The following is a 15261-nucleotide window of genomic DNA, read 5'->3' as shown; positions in this document are numbered from 1 at the left end:
CCTTCTTACTCATAATCTCTGAACATGCATCCTAGACACCATCGGTACTAAACTCCTCTTTACAGGTCTCTTGTTTTATCATTTGTTATTTACCTTTCTACATATTGTATGTCAAGTGACATACATAAAACTAAACCAACAATGAACAGAATACTGCTATGCATGTTCACAAACGTCCTTAATAAGGCAATATTGTCTTAGCTTTATCCAACTTTATTTAACGAGCTTTACTCACTGACGTAAACCATGAAATGAGGAAACAAGAAAAAATGAGGGAGACACCCCCTCCACACACGCACACCTTGTGTATATCTTCTATATGCAAAAGCCAGCATGGTATAGTGGTTAGAGTGCTGCACTAGAACCGGCGAGACCCGAGTTAAAATCCCCATTCAGCCATGATACTTGCTGGGTGACTCTGGGCCAGTCACTTCTCTCTCAGCCTAACCTACTTCACAGGGTTGTTGTGAGGATGTAATATACCACTCTGGGCTCCTTGGAGGAAGAGCGGGATATAAAAAATGTTTTTTAAAAAGAGAGTGATTTGTAGGAGGAAAGTGAAGGGCAGAAAGATATGGGAATTAGTCCTCCCATCCTCCCACCGGCCATGTTTCCTCTGCAGTGCTTCCAAAGCTATTGTTCCCTAGCTGGGCTGTGTGATGGCTTTGCTGGACAAGTAAGGAAGATGAGCTGGAGCAGTTGCACCCTCTACACTTTGCCCTTGCAAGTGGCCCACCCATTATCTGCACATGCGAGGCAAACGAAGGACTGAGAATCATATGCTCACTGCCAAATTTCTAGCTACAGTAAAATTACAGTGAGCAACAGAGGATGGTTCAGACTAGTGCATGTCAGACAATAACTTCTGAAACAATAACTTCTGAACCTTGAGATTCACATATCTTTATTTATGCAGCACTACCCACCTCGTTGCATCTCTAACGAAAAGCTTAGTCTATAGCTAAAGAGCAGTACTCACCTCTAAATAGGTCAACAGAAGAGTGACATTTTCTTGCTGCTTAATGAAGATTTCTGTAAACTGACTTCCAAGGTCTTCAGCTTGTTTCTGTGAATTTTCTTCTGTTAAAATTAATGAAAATCCCATTACTTAACTGCTTAAGGCAGTTCCAGAGCTTCTGAAAAGGTCAATTTGCAGTAAACAGAACACAAATACAACAGCTAAATTTAATCCCAAGCCAACTGTCATTCACAACACAATCAATATGACAAAGCAAGTTTAATATCTACTACATGGAGACTCCATAACTTCAGGCATGGAAGTTGACAGACTAGCGGAAAACAAAGAGTCTGACAAAGAGAGAAGATTTACCAATAAAGTAATCTACACATATTCTACATGGCCATTTGTACCCATTTGTATTGGAGAGGAGAATCAGCCTTGATTATTATAGACTAAATGTATACTCCAGTGTTAATCTAAACTAAATGTATCAATTTGCTCAAAAAAGACATCATCTCCTACTATCAAGCCCACCAGCAGCAGACTTCAAGCTTGCATGATCCTGATATCTGCTCCACCTCTACCACCATCGCATATATCAGGCTTTCCTCTGTTTCTGATATCATCTTGAAAGACCAGGCTTACAGCTAGTTACAGGGCAGTTCTTAGGACAGCTACTGGACAGTGGCAGCAGGCAGAAATTATTCCTGACATTGACATGAAGTAAGGCAGTTAACTCATTTAAGAATAGAGTTTAAACACATAGTCAACTTTCATTTTTCACTTCAAACCAACTGTTTACTTAAACTAGCTGCAGCCTACGATTTGTCTGTCATAGTATTTTTTTTCATTTTCCGGAAATTTCAGGAAATTTCAGGAGTGTATCCATTCATGTGAATAGTGTATCCATTCAGTGATACAGCAACCTGACCAAGTAACTGGGAACTCCACTTTGTTTCCACAAAGACAACATGTAAATACTTTTGCTCTGATAATCAACATAATTATGGGAGATGCAATTTTTGTTGCAGATATGCTGGAACAGTATACAATACAAGTGAACACATCCACATCAATGGTTTTGCATTTCTGCAGTCGGGGAATGTCTTCATACGTGGGGAAAATGGCAGCTAAGTGGTTATGTTTCATGTATCTGTGGGTTGGGGCTGGCTGGAAATGATCTCTGAGGTTATTTCCGGCTGATATTTTGAGATTGGGAGTCTCAAAATGGCTCGGGGGGGGGAGTGGAAAAATCTGTGATTTTCAGCTGATTTTCTGACAATTTCCTGCTAATGGGGGCATTGCTGTGCTCCTGGGGACCCGTGGGTCATGGTAGGCCACTTCCCTCTGCATTTTTAGGACCATTTTCTTCTTAATTTGAACATTTCCCCAACCTCCAGGAACCTAACTCCAGCAATCCCATTGCTCTGTATTCACTTTCCATATCTGCGGTAGCAGCGAAGAACAGAACCTCAGTGAATACAGAGATTTTCCTGTACTACAGATCCTGTCAAGTGGAGCTCCCTGAAGGATAGAAATCCCCCCCTCCCCGCACAGAACATGATGTGCCTAGATCAGTCTATACAGCACAAACACTAAAAATGAAAGTAAAGGAGGCTTAATTGGCATCACAAGTCAGGATGGTACTAGGGGTTCCCAAGAAAGGGTACTGGACCAGTGATTAGGAAAAATACTTAATCATGGCTCCAGAACTGCTGGAAATCAGGGTTGATATAATTTCAAATCAAATCAATTTAAATCATGATTTAAATCGCTTCACATGACTTCATAATTTAAATCACTTGTCAAGAAGAGTCTATTTAATCATCATTTTCTAGAGATAGACTGATGAGGTCTGTTATCTCTCATCCTTATATACTGCTGTTAACATGTTCATAGAATCTATTTAGAAGTTATGAATGACATTCATGATGTTATTCTAGGTTCTTTTTTATAAATTGTTTTTAGAAAATGTTAAATCCAATTTAAATTAAAAAATCTGATTTAATTTTTTTAAAAATCATTTATTTTAACCAGCCCTGCTGAAAACGTTAAGAAGGACAGAGGAGTCATGAACAAACCACCACATATTATCTGCTACAAACTATCCCTTAGGTAAAGGGCTGTAAAAAAATATATCAGGAAAAATGGTCAAAAATTGTCAACAGTTGTGGTTGTGGTGATGTCTGGACCTGGAGCCAAGCTGAATTAACACCCAGTCTTTCGCCCTGTTCTGGGCGGTCCTCCTTATGTGGCTGACCCACATGGGGGATGCCCACACTCTATTTAGTATGTTCCTCATTGCTGGTTATTTGTAAATTTAATCAATAAAGTGGCCCTAGTACTTCCAATTTATTCGTGCCCTGTCGTTATTGGGGCCTGGGTGTGCAATGAAAAGGATGGACTCTAATGTAATCACATTTGAAGTTCCCTGCAGGGCAGAGTATTGAAAATCAAGACCCTGCCGTTCCAAACATCTAAAAAGCACTAAGGGGAAACTGCAATTTGGACTGAAAAATTGTGCTTCATCTTTCTTACTCCACACACACCTGAAGCTTTTTTGACTCCCCCCCTCTCACAAAAACAGTGTGCACACAATTTTGATGTCCTTTCTGGGAAAGCGAAGTGCAACGGGGGAGGGGGGGGAAGAGGCAAGTGAGGAAAGGGTCAAAATACCTCTCTAAAACGATGTATAACTTACATCAATTTTTAGCTATTCGGTCAAGATGTGAGTTTCTAGTTCTGTGTTTGGTGGCAAACACGTTCTTTGGCCCTCAGATATCAGTAAAGATTTTGGATACAAGGTGTTTTGTTTAGGTACTTGACAGAGTAGTGGTGAGGCATGTTCAAGTTTTCTTGGATGAACACAACTATCTACAGTCCTTTCAGTTGAATTTTCAGCTCATTTATGGGACAGAAACTGCTTTGGGATAACTTGTACCTGGGGGAGTGTTATGTTGATTCTCCTTCAGGGTACTGATAATAAATTTATCACAGTCTTTGACCAACTTAAGGCAAGAATGCATAACACTGGCAGATGTTGAAGGCTATTAAGATTGAGGGAGTATAAACATTAAAGCGGCTATGAAATTGTTAAATGGTTAGAATCTAAAAGGTTTAAAAACCTGTATTACGGTCTTGGGCTATCATAAGGCAGCCAGAGGACAGAAACTGTAAGCACCATGAATCAGCGATTACAGTGTTACACTATAGGAGACTAAAAGGTTTACAAATTGAATATGGGTTAAGACTGTTAGTGTGTGATAGCTTAAATTTATTAATAAAAGCCTATAGAGTTTTAAAAAGTTATTGTAGAATTAAAAAGGAAAAACTATAAAACTGTAAATGGTCCATAGATTATCGGTGGAGCTCTGTGCTGCATCAGGTCTAATTAGCATTTACTGGCAGTCAGGGTCCGACTGTGCAGAAGGTTGCGGTCAGAGAGTAATATGGAGGTGTAGAATTGATCAGGGTGGCCAGGTAACATAGTCAGTTGCGGGAGAATGAGGGTATTGTGGGAGTCAGTTGTGAGGGTATTGTGGGAGAATACCAATGGCAGAAACCTGCTGTTGACAATTCTTCTTAATACAATTCATAGAAAAGATGGCTTGCTCTAAGCATAAGAATTCACCAGTTAAGCTACCCCAATACTTCACAATCCCACATTCTTGACACATCCTACTCAAGCTTCTTCTCCATGTCAACTACATGCTCAATGCAAAAGTAACACTAGTATGATCTTCAGCAATGAGAGTATTTTAACTCTTAATATGTGAATTATACAGTTACATTCATAGAAAGCTGCTGTCATTTCAACAAATGTCTTTATATTCTACAAGTTGTAAGGAGGCATCATGGGAATTGGATTCATTGTTCCATCCTGCCTGCCTCTCTCTCCCTCTCCTCCAGGACAGCAGCATCAAACTTGTTTCTCAGATATGTACAGATAAATATTCTTTTCTCTTGCAGGTTGTCACAGTTGAATGCTTCTAGACAGAAATATTACCTCACTACTACCCTTTGTCTTTTCTCCCTCTAGCATTTACTTTGTCTTTCAAAGGCAGGTTAAAGAGGTGGACCTCCCAGAGGTAGGGAAGATAAATCTTCCTTTGACTTGCCCGAGTATGTACAGATTCTATGGTCCTGACTCACTCTTTGATGGGCTGCCTCTTTTCCTTTGCTACCCCAAAGCCACACTCTGTTTTGTCTTGGAGCTCCAGAATCAGCAGCCGCTATCAGCATTTCCTCCTGCTCCTCCCTTCTTTTAATCCTTATTTTCCACAGCTGAAAATCTCCTTCCCTGTTTGTCTTCTCTGATCTCTGGAGGCTACATATCCAACAACTGGCTTTGCTGTCCTTCCAGCCTGCTTCGCTCCTAGACTCCTAACATCTTGGCAGTGTTAGGCTGGGGAGGCACATCAGGCCTATGATATCAAGACCATCTGCAGCCATAATGGGCACAAGCAGTTTTGTACATTCTGTCTCTCTGGGCACACCAGGCTAACACATATTTTAAATTCCTAGGTGCCATGATTGTTTTTAGTTCCAAAGACTGATAATCAAAGTTGTGTCATTAAGAGAATCCATTATTCACATCCCCTTAGCACACTGACAATGATATACCTTAACCTTCCAAAACGTCAAAGCAGCTAATAGATAAATTCTGGAAATATCTGGAGTAACAAGGAGGACCATACAATGCTATTACAGTAAAATAGGAACAAAAAAAGTAAAAGAAAGCCTCTTTGACATGTAAATCTTAAGTTTGCTATCAACCAGGTTACATTCAAAAGGTTCCCTTTCCTCAGAGCAAAGACTCCTTCTGAGGCAAGGGCACTTTTATATGTAACACAGACTGCACAACAGAATGTATTTTAGGAAGATTAGTTTTTTTAAAAAAAACTTTATTAGGCGCAGCTTGAGCACACATTTATTCAAATTAATTAAAGCTATTCTAAATGAACCTTGGAATCATGACTACTGTTAAACAGCATATCCTGCAAAGGCACATTAAATGAAGCATGCTTATAATGGACATAGTACAGTTAAAAAGGAAACTGCAAAGGAGACAATTTGCTTCTGGGAAATCTTTGTAAATTAATTGATCCAAATATTTACAATGAACTTGGTACTTTTAGTAACAAAAAGTACTCCAGGTTTTTTAATGAAAGGCCAGCACATCTCCCTCCATGCACATCAACCCATAGCACCCCTTGACATTAAATTGGCCAAAATTCACATTCAGAGGTGAAGAAAGGGTTAAAACTAAGAGTATTTGCAAAAGTCTCACAGTATCCTTTTGAAAACTTATTAGAGTTTTGTGAGTCAGTTAATGTTTGGAACTACAACTAACACACACCATGCTAATAAATTCAGGTTCTTTTACCTTCAGAATCATCTGTAAAGGCAGAAAAGGAGAGAGGTTCAGAAATGAGGTAGTTTTCCATTTAGTATTGCACAACAGATCAGTTAATGGTATAAAACTGATTTCAAAAGAAAGAAATTCAGATCAGTGCTATAGTGGTTATTTGATTAGTCCCATTCAGGCACTCCTAAGTATATTTTGCTAAATCAATTCTCTCGAGCCCCAGGACTCAAGACCTCCACGGTCTTCTTCTGTATGCCATGAGTTGCCCACATCATGCTTTCAGCATTTCTACAAAAGACAAGAAACCTAGACATGGGATGCCTAGGTTTAACTACCAGTCATCAAAGCCGTTAAGAAGAATCAGCCGTCAGTGCGAGAGGCAGCTCTTCACACACTAGCTTTGCCATGGCCTTGGCCACTCCTCTCTCTCAAACTGTCCCCATCAGTAGGCATTCCATCTGGTTTTTATAGAGCACACCAGAGTGTGTTTATTTTCTTTAACTTTCCTGTGTCATGCCTATTAAAATGCTGTGTCATGTCTTATGAGATAAGGTATTCTGGCAGGATCTGTTCATTCTCATTTTTCCCCAATGCTAGTTCAATCTTAATGTTCTGCTTTCAAAATTAATAGCTTTAAGAATGTCCTCTACATACAATATCCTCTTATGTTGGCATTTCATACAACATAGGACCATAGGAAGATGCCTTATACCAATCAGATCAGTGGTCCACATTGTTCAGTATTTTCTACACTGACTGGCAGTGGCTTCTCCAAGGTTTCAGGCAGGAGTCTTGCCCAGACCTTCCTGGAGATGCCAGGGACCTTCTGAATGCAAATCAGATGCTCTACCACTGAGCTAAGGCCCCATCCCCATTACCTAAGAAAATTACTCTCGCAGGGCTACCCCTCATCATGCAATTTGTCAAACAGCAAGATTGCTTATATAGAACTGGTACTGGAATCTGCAGTTGTGCAAACCATTAAATCTGCAAAGCCAAATGTTTCTTCTCCTGGTCATAACCCATACAATGCAACCAGTGTCGATTTAAACCCAGGAAGTAGAAACCACACCACCACTCATTTCATTCTGCAAGTTCTTTATTCAGTGTGAAATAGTAACATTTGCAAGCAGTTTCCTAGAAAAATCCATCCTGACTTCACATAAAGCACAGTGACCAACATCCAGATAAGAGTTACCTAATCACTTCCTAAAAGTTACATGTAGAGAGAATGTTTCTACTTTCAGAGGGATGATTTTCAGCAATTCTCACTTCCCTCTGTAGTTGCCTGCTCCTCCTGAAAATATGTCCCTGATGGTTGTGGTACACAAAGAAGTAGTTCAAGTCACTTGTGATGACTTTTGTTTTCCTTGTTTATTTGTAAATATATGAAGAATTCTCAGTCTTGCTTTTTGAGAAATTCCCCTATAATAACTTTAGAAGTGATAAGTAAGATCTGGTATTTATGTACTGTGCCTCCAAAAAAAGCCAATTTCTGCCTGGAAATCAAAGATTTCCTGCTTCTCAATGTCACAAAACAAACAACACCAGAAAACTAGCTTCATGTTAGGGATGGAAGATTCACGTTGGCTAGAAGGAGAACTCATTGACCCACCAATTGCAAATATTAGGAAAGTGGGCACAAACATTCTGAGAAACGTAATGTGTCTCTTTACTGAGCTCTAGGCAACACAGAAGTGAATAACACTTCCAAATCCTTGTCTCAGTGTCTTGGTACATTTAAAATCTGTGTGTTATCTTCCAGAATGCCTTCTCTGATGTGGAGGAATCTTTAGAACTGACTGTTTGGATAAAGTAAGATGGAAGCACTTTAAATGTGATATGAGTAAATGAAATACATCTATATCAGGGTAAAGTAAGAACTAGTGCTAGTTTATACATTAATTTCTACCATATACTTACTACATACTCCACTTGTTTTGAAGTGTTACTGTAATGCAAGCTGGGTTCTGTGAAACACTGTGCTTTAACACAAACGCTATGGCTCAAATAAAAAAGTTTCTACAGCAAGAGAGATAATTTTATTCTTCTTGATAATTCAGTTCAATTCCTCTAGTGATTCAGAATATAAAGAGAACACAAGTGTGTACCTTGTTCTTCTTCTTCCAGATCGTTGCATATGATATTGTAGAGGGTATCCAAAGCATAACCGATTATTTCAGAATCTGAACTGTGAATACAAGCACAATCTCTCACTGAAAAGTTAACGTTTTCTAAACATTTGTTCAGTAGGACAAATATTCTTATTTGTCTTTAATAGCAGCAAAATTGCAGCTGTTGGGTCAGTGCAAGCCTGTTTTTAATGCAAAGATCCAAAAAACATGTGAGTAGTTTGAGGGGTTGTGTCTGTCAGCTTGGCCACTACGCACACGTACGTCCAGCAACAAAACTGGACAAACAAAACAGAAATACCTGATATTGTTAAAGACCAATCACCCCTCCCCCCTGCAAATTACACCAAAATAAATATGCAGTTTTATTAATTGAGAAATTTGAAGTTTCAGACCTCCTGGAAATGATTGCTACCATCAGTGCTCCACTATGTCAGAGGTGCCTATGCAAGCAGTGATTTTAGAATTTATTTTGTACCTGTATTTTAGTTTTGCTGTGTCTTATGGCCAAATAAAATTTACTATACCCCAGCAGGAAATGAGACTTTTGGTGGATATTAATGAGTAACCAATTTATCAATAAATATTCAGGAAATACCACTTTCACATTAGTTTGAACTCAACCACAACTTTTGTTACATGGCAGGGTAAGTGACTGAACAGTGAGCATCTCTGAATTACATTTTAGACATTTCTTCAGATGCTTACCGATCTGTCTGGAGAACATGGATAAGGTGGTCCATAGCTTGAATCCCTACTTCTAGACGATATTTCTGTCAAATTTAAGAACAGAAGCAACAATTAACACAAAGTTATAGTATTCCCAAGATGCCACCAAGTAGCACTAGATATAATATATGGCTGAAGTACTATGTAAGTGACAAAACATTCATACCTTTGAAAGAGATTTAAGAGCACGTACAGCATCCCTGCGATCCTCAAGTAGAGTTGAAGATGCAACTCGATCACATAATTTCTGAATCTATAAGAGGAACAAAGACTCTTCTAAGTTTCATAAATAAAACTTACAGAGGTGTCAGTTTACTTTAACATTCAGAAATGCCTGATATTGTTAAAGACCAATCAAACCCTGCCAAATTACACCAAAACAAATATGCAGTTTTATTAACTGAGAAGCAATCCAACAGTGCTTTTAGATTTAACTCAACTAAAGGAAAGCATGCATGGCTAAAAATTTAGATTGCTCTCCTCTGTTTCAAGGGTTTTAAGGCCCTCATTTTAAAGTTTTGACTTTTGATGAAGAGTACAAAGAGTAAATGCTCTGCACAGTAAGGATGGCCAAACTGTTACAACATGGTGCCAGCGTGGTGTAGTGCTGGACTAGGACCAGGGAGACCCGAGTTCAAATCTCCATTCAGCCATAAAACTAGCTGGGTGACCCTGGGCCAGTCACTTCTCTCTCAGCCTAACCTACTTCACAGGGTTGTTGTGAAAAAGAAACTCAAGTATGTAGTACACCGCTTTGGGCTCCTTGGAGGAAGAGTGGGATATAAATGTAAAAACAACAACAACATTCTTATTTAAGTATCAGCAATGTAGTCCTACGGACAAGGTATTTTTAAGTAAACATGCATAGGATTGCACTGTTAGAACTAACAGGAACAGATTGCTTTCTCTAGGGAATTGCAATTAACACTCTACAACAAAACAAGGAGCAACATAGCCATAGAGTTAAGAGTTGTTAACCTACATCCAAAAACATGTTAACATGATCATCTTCTTGATCTACATGTGCTAGGACTCTCCCTTATCTTACAAGTACACTTCAACTAGTGGAGCCAGTGTGGTGTAGTGGTTAAGAGTGCTGGACTAGGACCGAGGAGACCTGAGCTCAAATCCCCATTCGGCCATGAGATTTGCTGGGTGACTCTGGGTCAGTCACGTCTCTCTCAGCCTAACCTGCTTCACAGGGTTTTGTGAGGAGAAATTTAAGTATGTAGTACACCGCTCTAGGCTGCTTGGAGGAATTGCGGGATATAAATGTAAATTATTGTTATTGTTGCTGCTGCTTGCTGCTGCTGCTTGCTGCTTGCTGCTATTAACTATTCAGAAGCTGGTACCAACTGAAAAGATTATATAGCTCATGGAACTCAGATCCCACAAAAAAGACAGAAGAGTTTTTGGCAAACTGAGCTAACTGTTAGATCCATTCAACAGCACTTCTGTCTTGTCTAGATTAAGTTGCAGTTTGCAAATCCCCACCTAATCTTATACTGATGGTTCAAGATCTATCAGAAGATGGAAATGAGAAGTAAAGCCAAGTGCCATCAGTATACTTGTTACATTTATATCCTACTCTTCCCAAAAGGCTCAGAGTAGCTTACAACATCCTTTAGAATTAGCAATCCTGTCCCAAAACGGCTCACAATCTTTACTTCTGACACTTTAGCCCCAAACTCTGAAAGACATCATCCAAAGGTTTAATGTAGATATTTTAAAAAGCATAGATGACAATTTGGGCCCTTGTGACAAGTTGTAAGACTAAGGCCATGAGATGGAGCAGTCATCTCCAAGCATCACTTTCCCCAACTGAATACGCAGGAATATCCAGAGCCACGGCAAACATGGTGCTCCTCAGACACATCCAAACCCATGCGATCAGCAAGCCAAAACTATGGTCACCTGCCCTTGCCTGTTACTAGTAGGGCACCTTCACTGAGCACAACCAAAGAAACAACTTCCCCTGTTAACACGTTCCTCTTCTGCCCTGAAATAAGAGAGGATTGCACATGACTTCAATGAGCTTAGTCAAGAAACACAGAGTGCATCGGACAGGTGCAGCCACAACTCCCCTCCCCGAGCTTCTCACTCTTGTGCTGTCGAAGGAGAGGAAAATACAGGATTAAGTGTTTCATCATGATATCATGACTGGACATGACAAAATAAGCAATCCTCCCCTGCCCCCAATCTTCCTTTCCTGCTTCAAAGCAGGTAAGTGGGATGTGTGCCTTGCTGGTTTGGTCCTGCATGGTCAAAGTGCTCAATACATCATGGCCACACAGTGGCCAAATCCCCACAACCTGCAGTTGGAGACAGGGTAGGGATCATCATGCAACTACTGGAATGACCTTCATCCACCTCCTTCATCCCAAGATTGGGAGGAAGTCTTGCTTATCACCTTTGACCCAGGGCATCAGGCCACTGCAGAGAGGCTGGCAGCCAAATGACTGAAGTCTGACTCATCAGAATACACTTTTGACAACAGCCAGGTCTCCATTACTAAGGAATGGATGCAGCTATATTGTTGGCAAAAGATGCTTTAGATTATGGTAACACACGAGTAGTTTATGGCAATTGCTGGTGCTCTACGTAGAACAAACTGACAGTAGAGTTTTGCTCCCATCAAATATCTATCAAAGATTTCCCTCGATCCTGAGGGACTCCATGTGGAGTCTCATTTTTCATTCAATTAAAAAAAGAAGTCAGTCCAGCTAGCTGCAAGTCTGAGCAGAAGGAGGGCAGGTGAAGATGCTAGTTATTTTTTAGCTCAATATCACCTTTGCTATCTGTGGGATAGTGGAAGATACTAAGTCTGCATGTGTTTTTTCTCCCAGAAGTTTTGGGAGAGTGGTTTTGAGCTGAAAATTTACCAAAAAAGGGAAGGATTAAGCAGCCTCACTCAACTTGCCTTTTCCTTCAGACTTGCAGTCTATCAGGGTTTTAAACGGTTTTGCTTTTTTAAAAAAAGAAAAGACACAAGCGAGAAAGTAAAATAGAACTGTGTGCAATGTGTAGTTTAAGCTTCAAAACTGATTTAACACGGTAGTCTCACACACACTACTAAACACAAGCAAAGATTTTCTGTACTGTCTTTCAGCATGAAAACAGAAATTGCCCTACAGCTCAGTGTGGTATGACAAGCTCCATTCATACCAAGAGAAAATATGTTTTAGTCCAGTATGTAACAGCCCCTAGGTTTTTGGCGCAGCAACGTGGAAGCTATCTTTCTGGCAGAATTTTTGAATAAATAATACTATGACTACTATAGTAAGTTCCAAATACAAGATGGTAGAGGCGGAGAGCAAGAGCCATTATTTCTACTTGGATTTATTAAGCTGAGTAAAGGTCACATAATGTTCTCTTATTTCAACCTCTGCCCTAAGAATTTCAAATCAACTCTGTCTGGGAACAAGAATTCTGCATTCATAGAACTATGGAGAGAGAATCTTAATGTGTTTGTTTTTTCCCCTTTTCAATTTTTTTTACATATTTGAGGTCAGGTTAAAGTAAAGGTGAGGGTTCTTGGGAACCTAAAAAGGTTTGACCTGACTCCAATGACTCACCCTCCTTTGCAGTGCAGAAACCTATATCTAAGCCTTATTCTAGCTAAAGGGGCATTATTTTGTATTTTCTTCATTTCACTCCTGCATTAGAACTCTTTGAGTAGATATTTACATATTTCCCAGAAACATTAAACACTGCAGCATCAAAAGCAAGTGAACAGAACTAAGGTGCATTGAAGCATATTAAGTGTGTTCTGGAAAGACTGACCTGGTTGTGTGTTCTAAAGTGCAAGAGAATGAAAGACAGAATTCACACACAAAACAAGATCTGCTTCATAATTAATTTGGTTCTTTGTGTCTTTACTTTACCATGACAATGAAGGCCCTTTCCTTCAGAGTACATGGGCTCAAAGCAGGGTAGATGGGCTCTCAATCACACCCATTACACTACATGACAGAGCAAGGATTTGAACCTGTGTCTCCTCAGATCCAGCCCAACATTCTAAGTGCTACACTTGTAATCATAAACCACCCAGAGACACAAGTTTGGGGCAGTATAGAAATATATTAAATAATACAAATTTTAAAAATACACTGCACTGGCTCTCTATAAAGTCAGCAATTAGTGAAGTTTATTGAGCATATGTGCCAATGACATTGCCAAAGAACAGCACAAGTCACAGTTTAAAGTCTAAATGATACTAGTCTTATTATAAATGCACATAAGAATGTGGTTACCAAAATGTACGCTATGTTATATAAGCAATCTATTAGCTAAGTTACTTTATGTTCAGATTTTGTCAGCATGGGGGATGGTGGACACAGCAAAAGTAGTTTGGGTGATGTGATCACATACACATATGCAGAAGGTATTTTAGCAGTATGTCATGTAGAGTAGAGAAAGTTACATTTACTAAAATATCTTTGTATGCATAACTATTAAAGCTACAGGCCCTGTCCTCATCTAGTTGAAACAGCACCACAAAACACATGTTTTACTACTAAATTAGCATATACACAGAGTATTAGCACTTTGGAAAGATAGCTGAAGACAAATTTGAGATTGGCACATACAAGACCCAAGAGAAGTGAAGTGATGCAAAGAGAGTGCTGAAGGGGCAAAGCAAATAAGAACTACAAGGCAAATACAAAATACAAATATACAGCAAGGCAAAGCAAATGAAAACTACAAAAAACATAAATTAAAAAGAGGCAATAGGTGCAGGCTATTGCAGGAGTGTGGGAATAGTAGGAAGCATGGTGGGCACTTAAACCTGATAACTGGTGGCCAGAGTGCTTGTGCTCAACTTTTGAGAACTAAGGTCATACCAAGTAGTGGAAATAGTGAAGAAGCAATTGAATGAGGAACTCAACCATTTCAGATTAATTTTTACTGAGTTGTGCGCTTTTTAAAAAGTACTCCTGCAGCATAAAGTGTGAAAGGATTAGGGACCATGACACAAATCGCACAGACACTGTTGCACACAAGGCGTTTCTCCCACGTACACCCCCCCAAAAAACGCGTATAGAAGATAGGAAGACTCAGAGCGGTAGGATTGGCTGCACTATCCTGTAGCGTTCACACAACCGGCACACCAGGTTTGAGAGAGTGCCTAACATCTGAAACGGCAGCACTGGGGTGTGTGTGGCGAGACACAAAATAGGTACGTACAGTAAGGAATAAGCGAAGGAGAGAAGCAGGAGGATTGTGCCGAGGTGAGCAATAGGTCGCTTATAATGAAATCTAACCATCTCCACCATCTTTCCTTGGTAAAACCACACGGCTCATTGACTGACTCACCGTCTCGGCTCCAGACGGCTGAGGCCCGGCGCTTTGGCCGCCCATAACGCCCCGCAAAAAGTTCATCTTGCCTGGCCGGTGCCCCGGTCGGCCTCTCTTCTGAAAGCTCTCTAGGCCCCGTCACCTACCCACCACGACAACCCCACTGCGCCTGCGCCAAGACGTGGCACAGAAGTGGTCACGGCCTCTGAAAGCATAGAGCTGGAAAGGCTAGAGTAACATGCATTCTCTAGTTTCCGGTTTGACTGGGGAGGTCCATTTTGGATTGTAAAAGGGCTACAGTACGTCGCGTTTTAATACAATTGAATGGAGTACAAAACACTTGTGTGCAATTGTGCTAAACCTTTAGCTTTACTGGGGGCAACGGGGCTGATGGCTTTTGCTAACGTGGAGTTGCTTGAAATCCAAAACAAACGGACAGAAAGAGAACTTCCACAGCAGCATTTTTAATTGTTGTAAACCTGATAAAAATATTCAGAGTCTCTCAGACTCGGCTCCATCTCCAATGTGCAGGATTAATGGTGCACTCCTGAGGGGGGCTATTTTAAGCCACCCTCTCTCAACCCATTCCCAAAATGGGAATAAGAACAATAGATGACATTACAGGGTTTTCATAAGAAATCTTCATCCACAGCCACCTCTTCGTACTTAACATCACAAGTTGGCAATCATTTTCTCCTTCGCCTTTTCATATCTGACTCCACCCCCGACCCCCACTCTCTACAGGATCCCCACTGGGACAAATTTCTAAACAC

General features: G+C 40.2%; 2 protein-coding genes across 3 annotated transcripts in view; one reads left to right on the top strand and one right to left on the bottom strand.

Annotated features, from left to right (window-relative positions):
- USO1 (USO1 vesicle transport factor) overlaps window positions 1-14683 on the bottom strand; it is an 83130-nt gene extending 68447 nt beyond the window's left edge. For both annotated transcript variants that reach the window (XM_053259602.1, XM_053259603.1), the window contains exons 1-5: window positions 14507-14683; window positions 9357-9443; window positions 9170-9234; window positions 8441-8520; window positions 980-1080 (exon numbers count right to left, since the gene is read on the bottom strand). In XM_053259602.1, the coding sequence (XP_053115577.1) occupies window positions 980-1080; window positions 8441-8520; window positions 9170-9234; window positions 9357-9443; window positions 14507-14572 (399 nt within the window). In that variant the 5' untranslated portion in view covers window positions 14573-14683. The remainder of the gene's footprint in view (window positions 1-979; window positions 1081-8440; window positions 8521-9169; window positions 9235-9356; window positions 9444-14506) is intronic.
- Window positions 14247-15261, top strand: part of G3BP2 (G3BP stress granule assembly factor 2) — a 68588-nt gene continuing 67573 nt past the window's right edge. Inside the window, exon 1 of the mRNA XM_053259622.1 lies at window positions 14247-14369. The gene's annotated coding sequence lies outside the window, so the exon portion shown is untranslated. The remainder of the gene's footprint in view (window positions 14370-15261) is intronic.

This window comes from Hemicordylus capensis, chromosome 6 (genome assembly GCF_027244095.1).
Source record: "Hemicordylus capensis ecotype Gifberg chromosome 6, rHemCap1.1.pri, whole genome shotgun sequence".
Classification (NCBI taxonomy): domain Eukaryota; kingdom Metazoa; phylum Chordata; class Lepidosauria; order Squamata; family Cordylidae; genus Hemicordylus; species Hemicordylus capensis.
The sequence above is the reverse complement of the archived record's forward strand: the minus strand, read 5'-3'. Positions and strand labels throughout refer to the sequence as shown.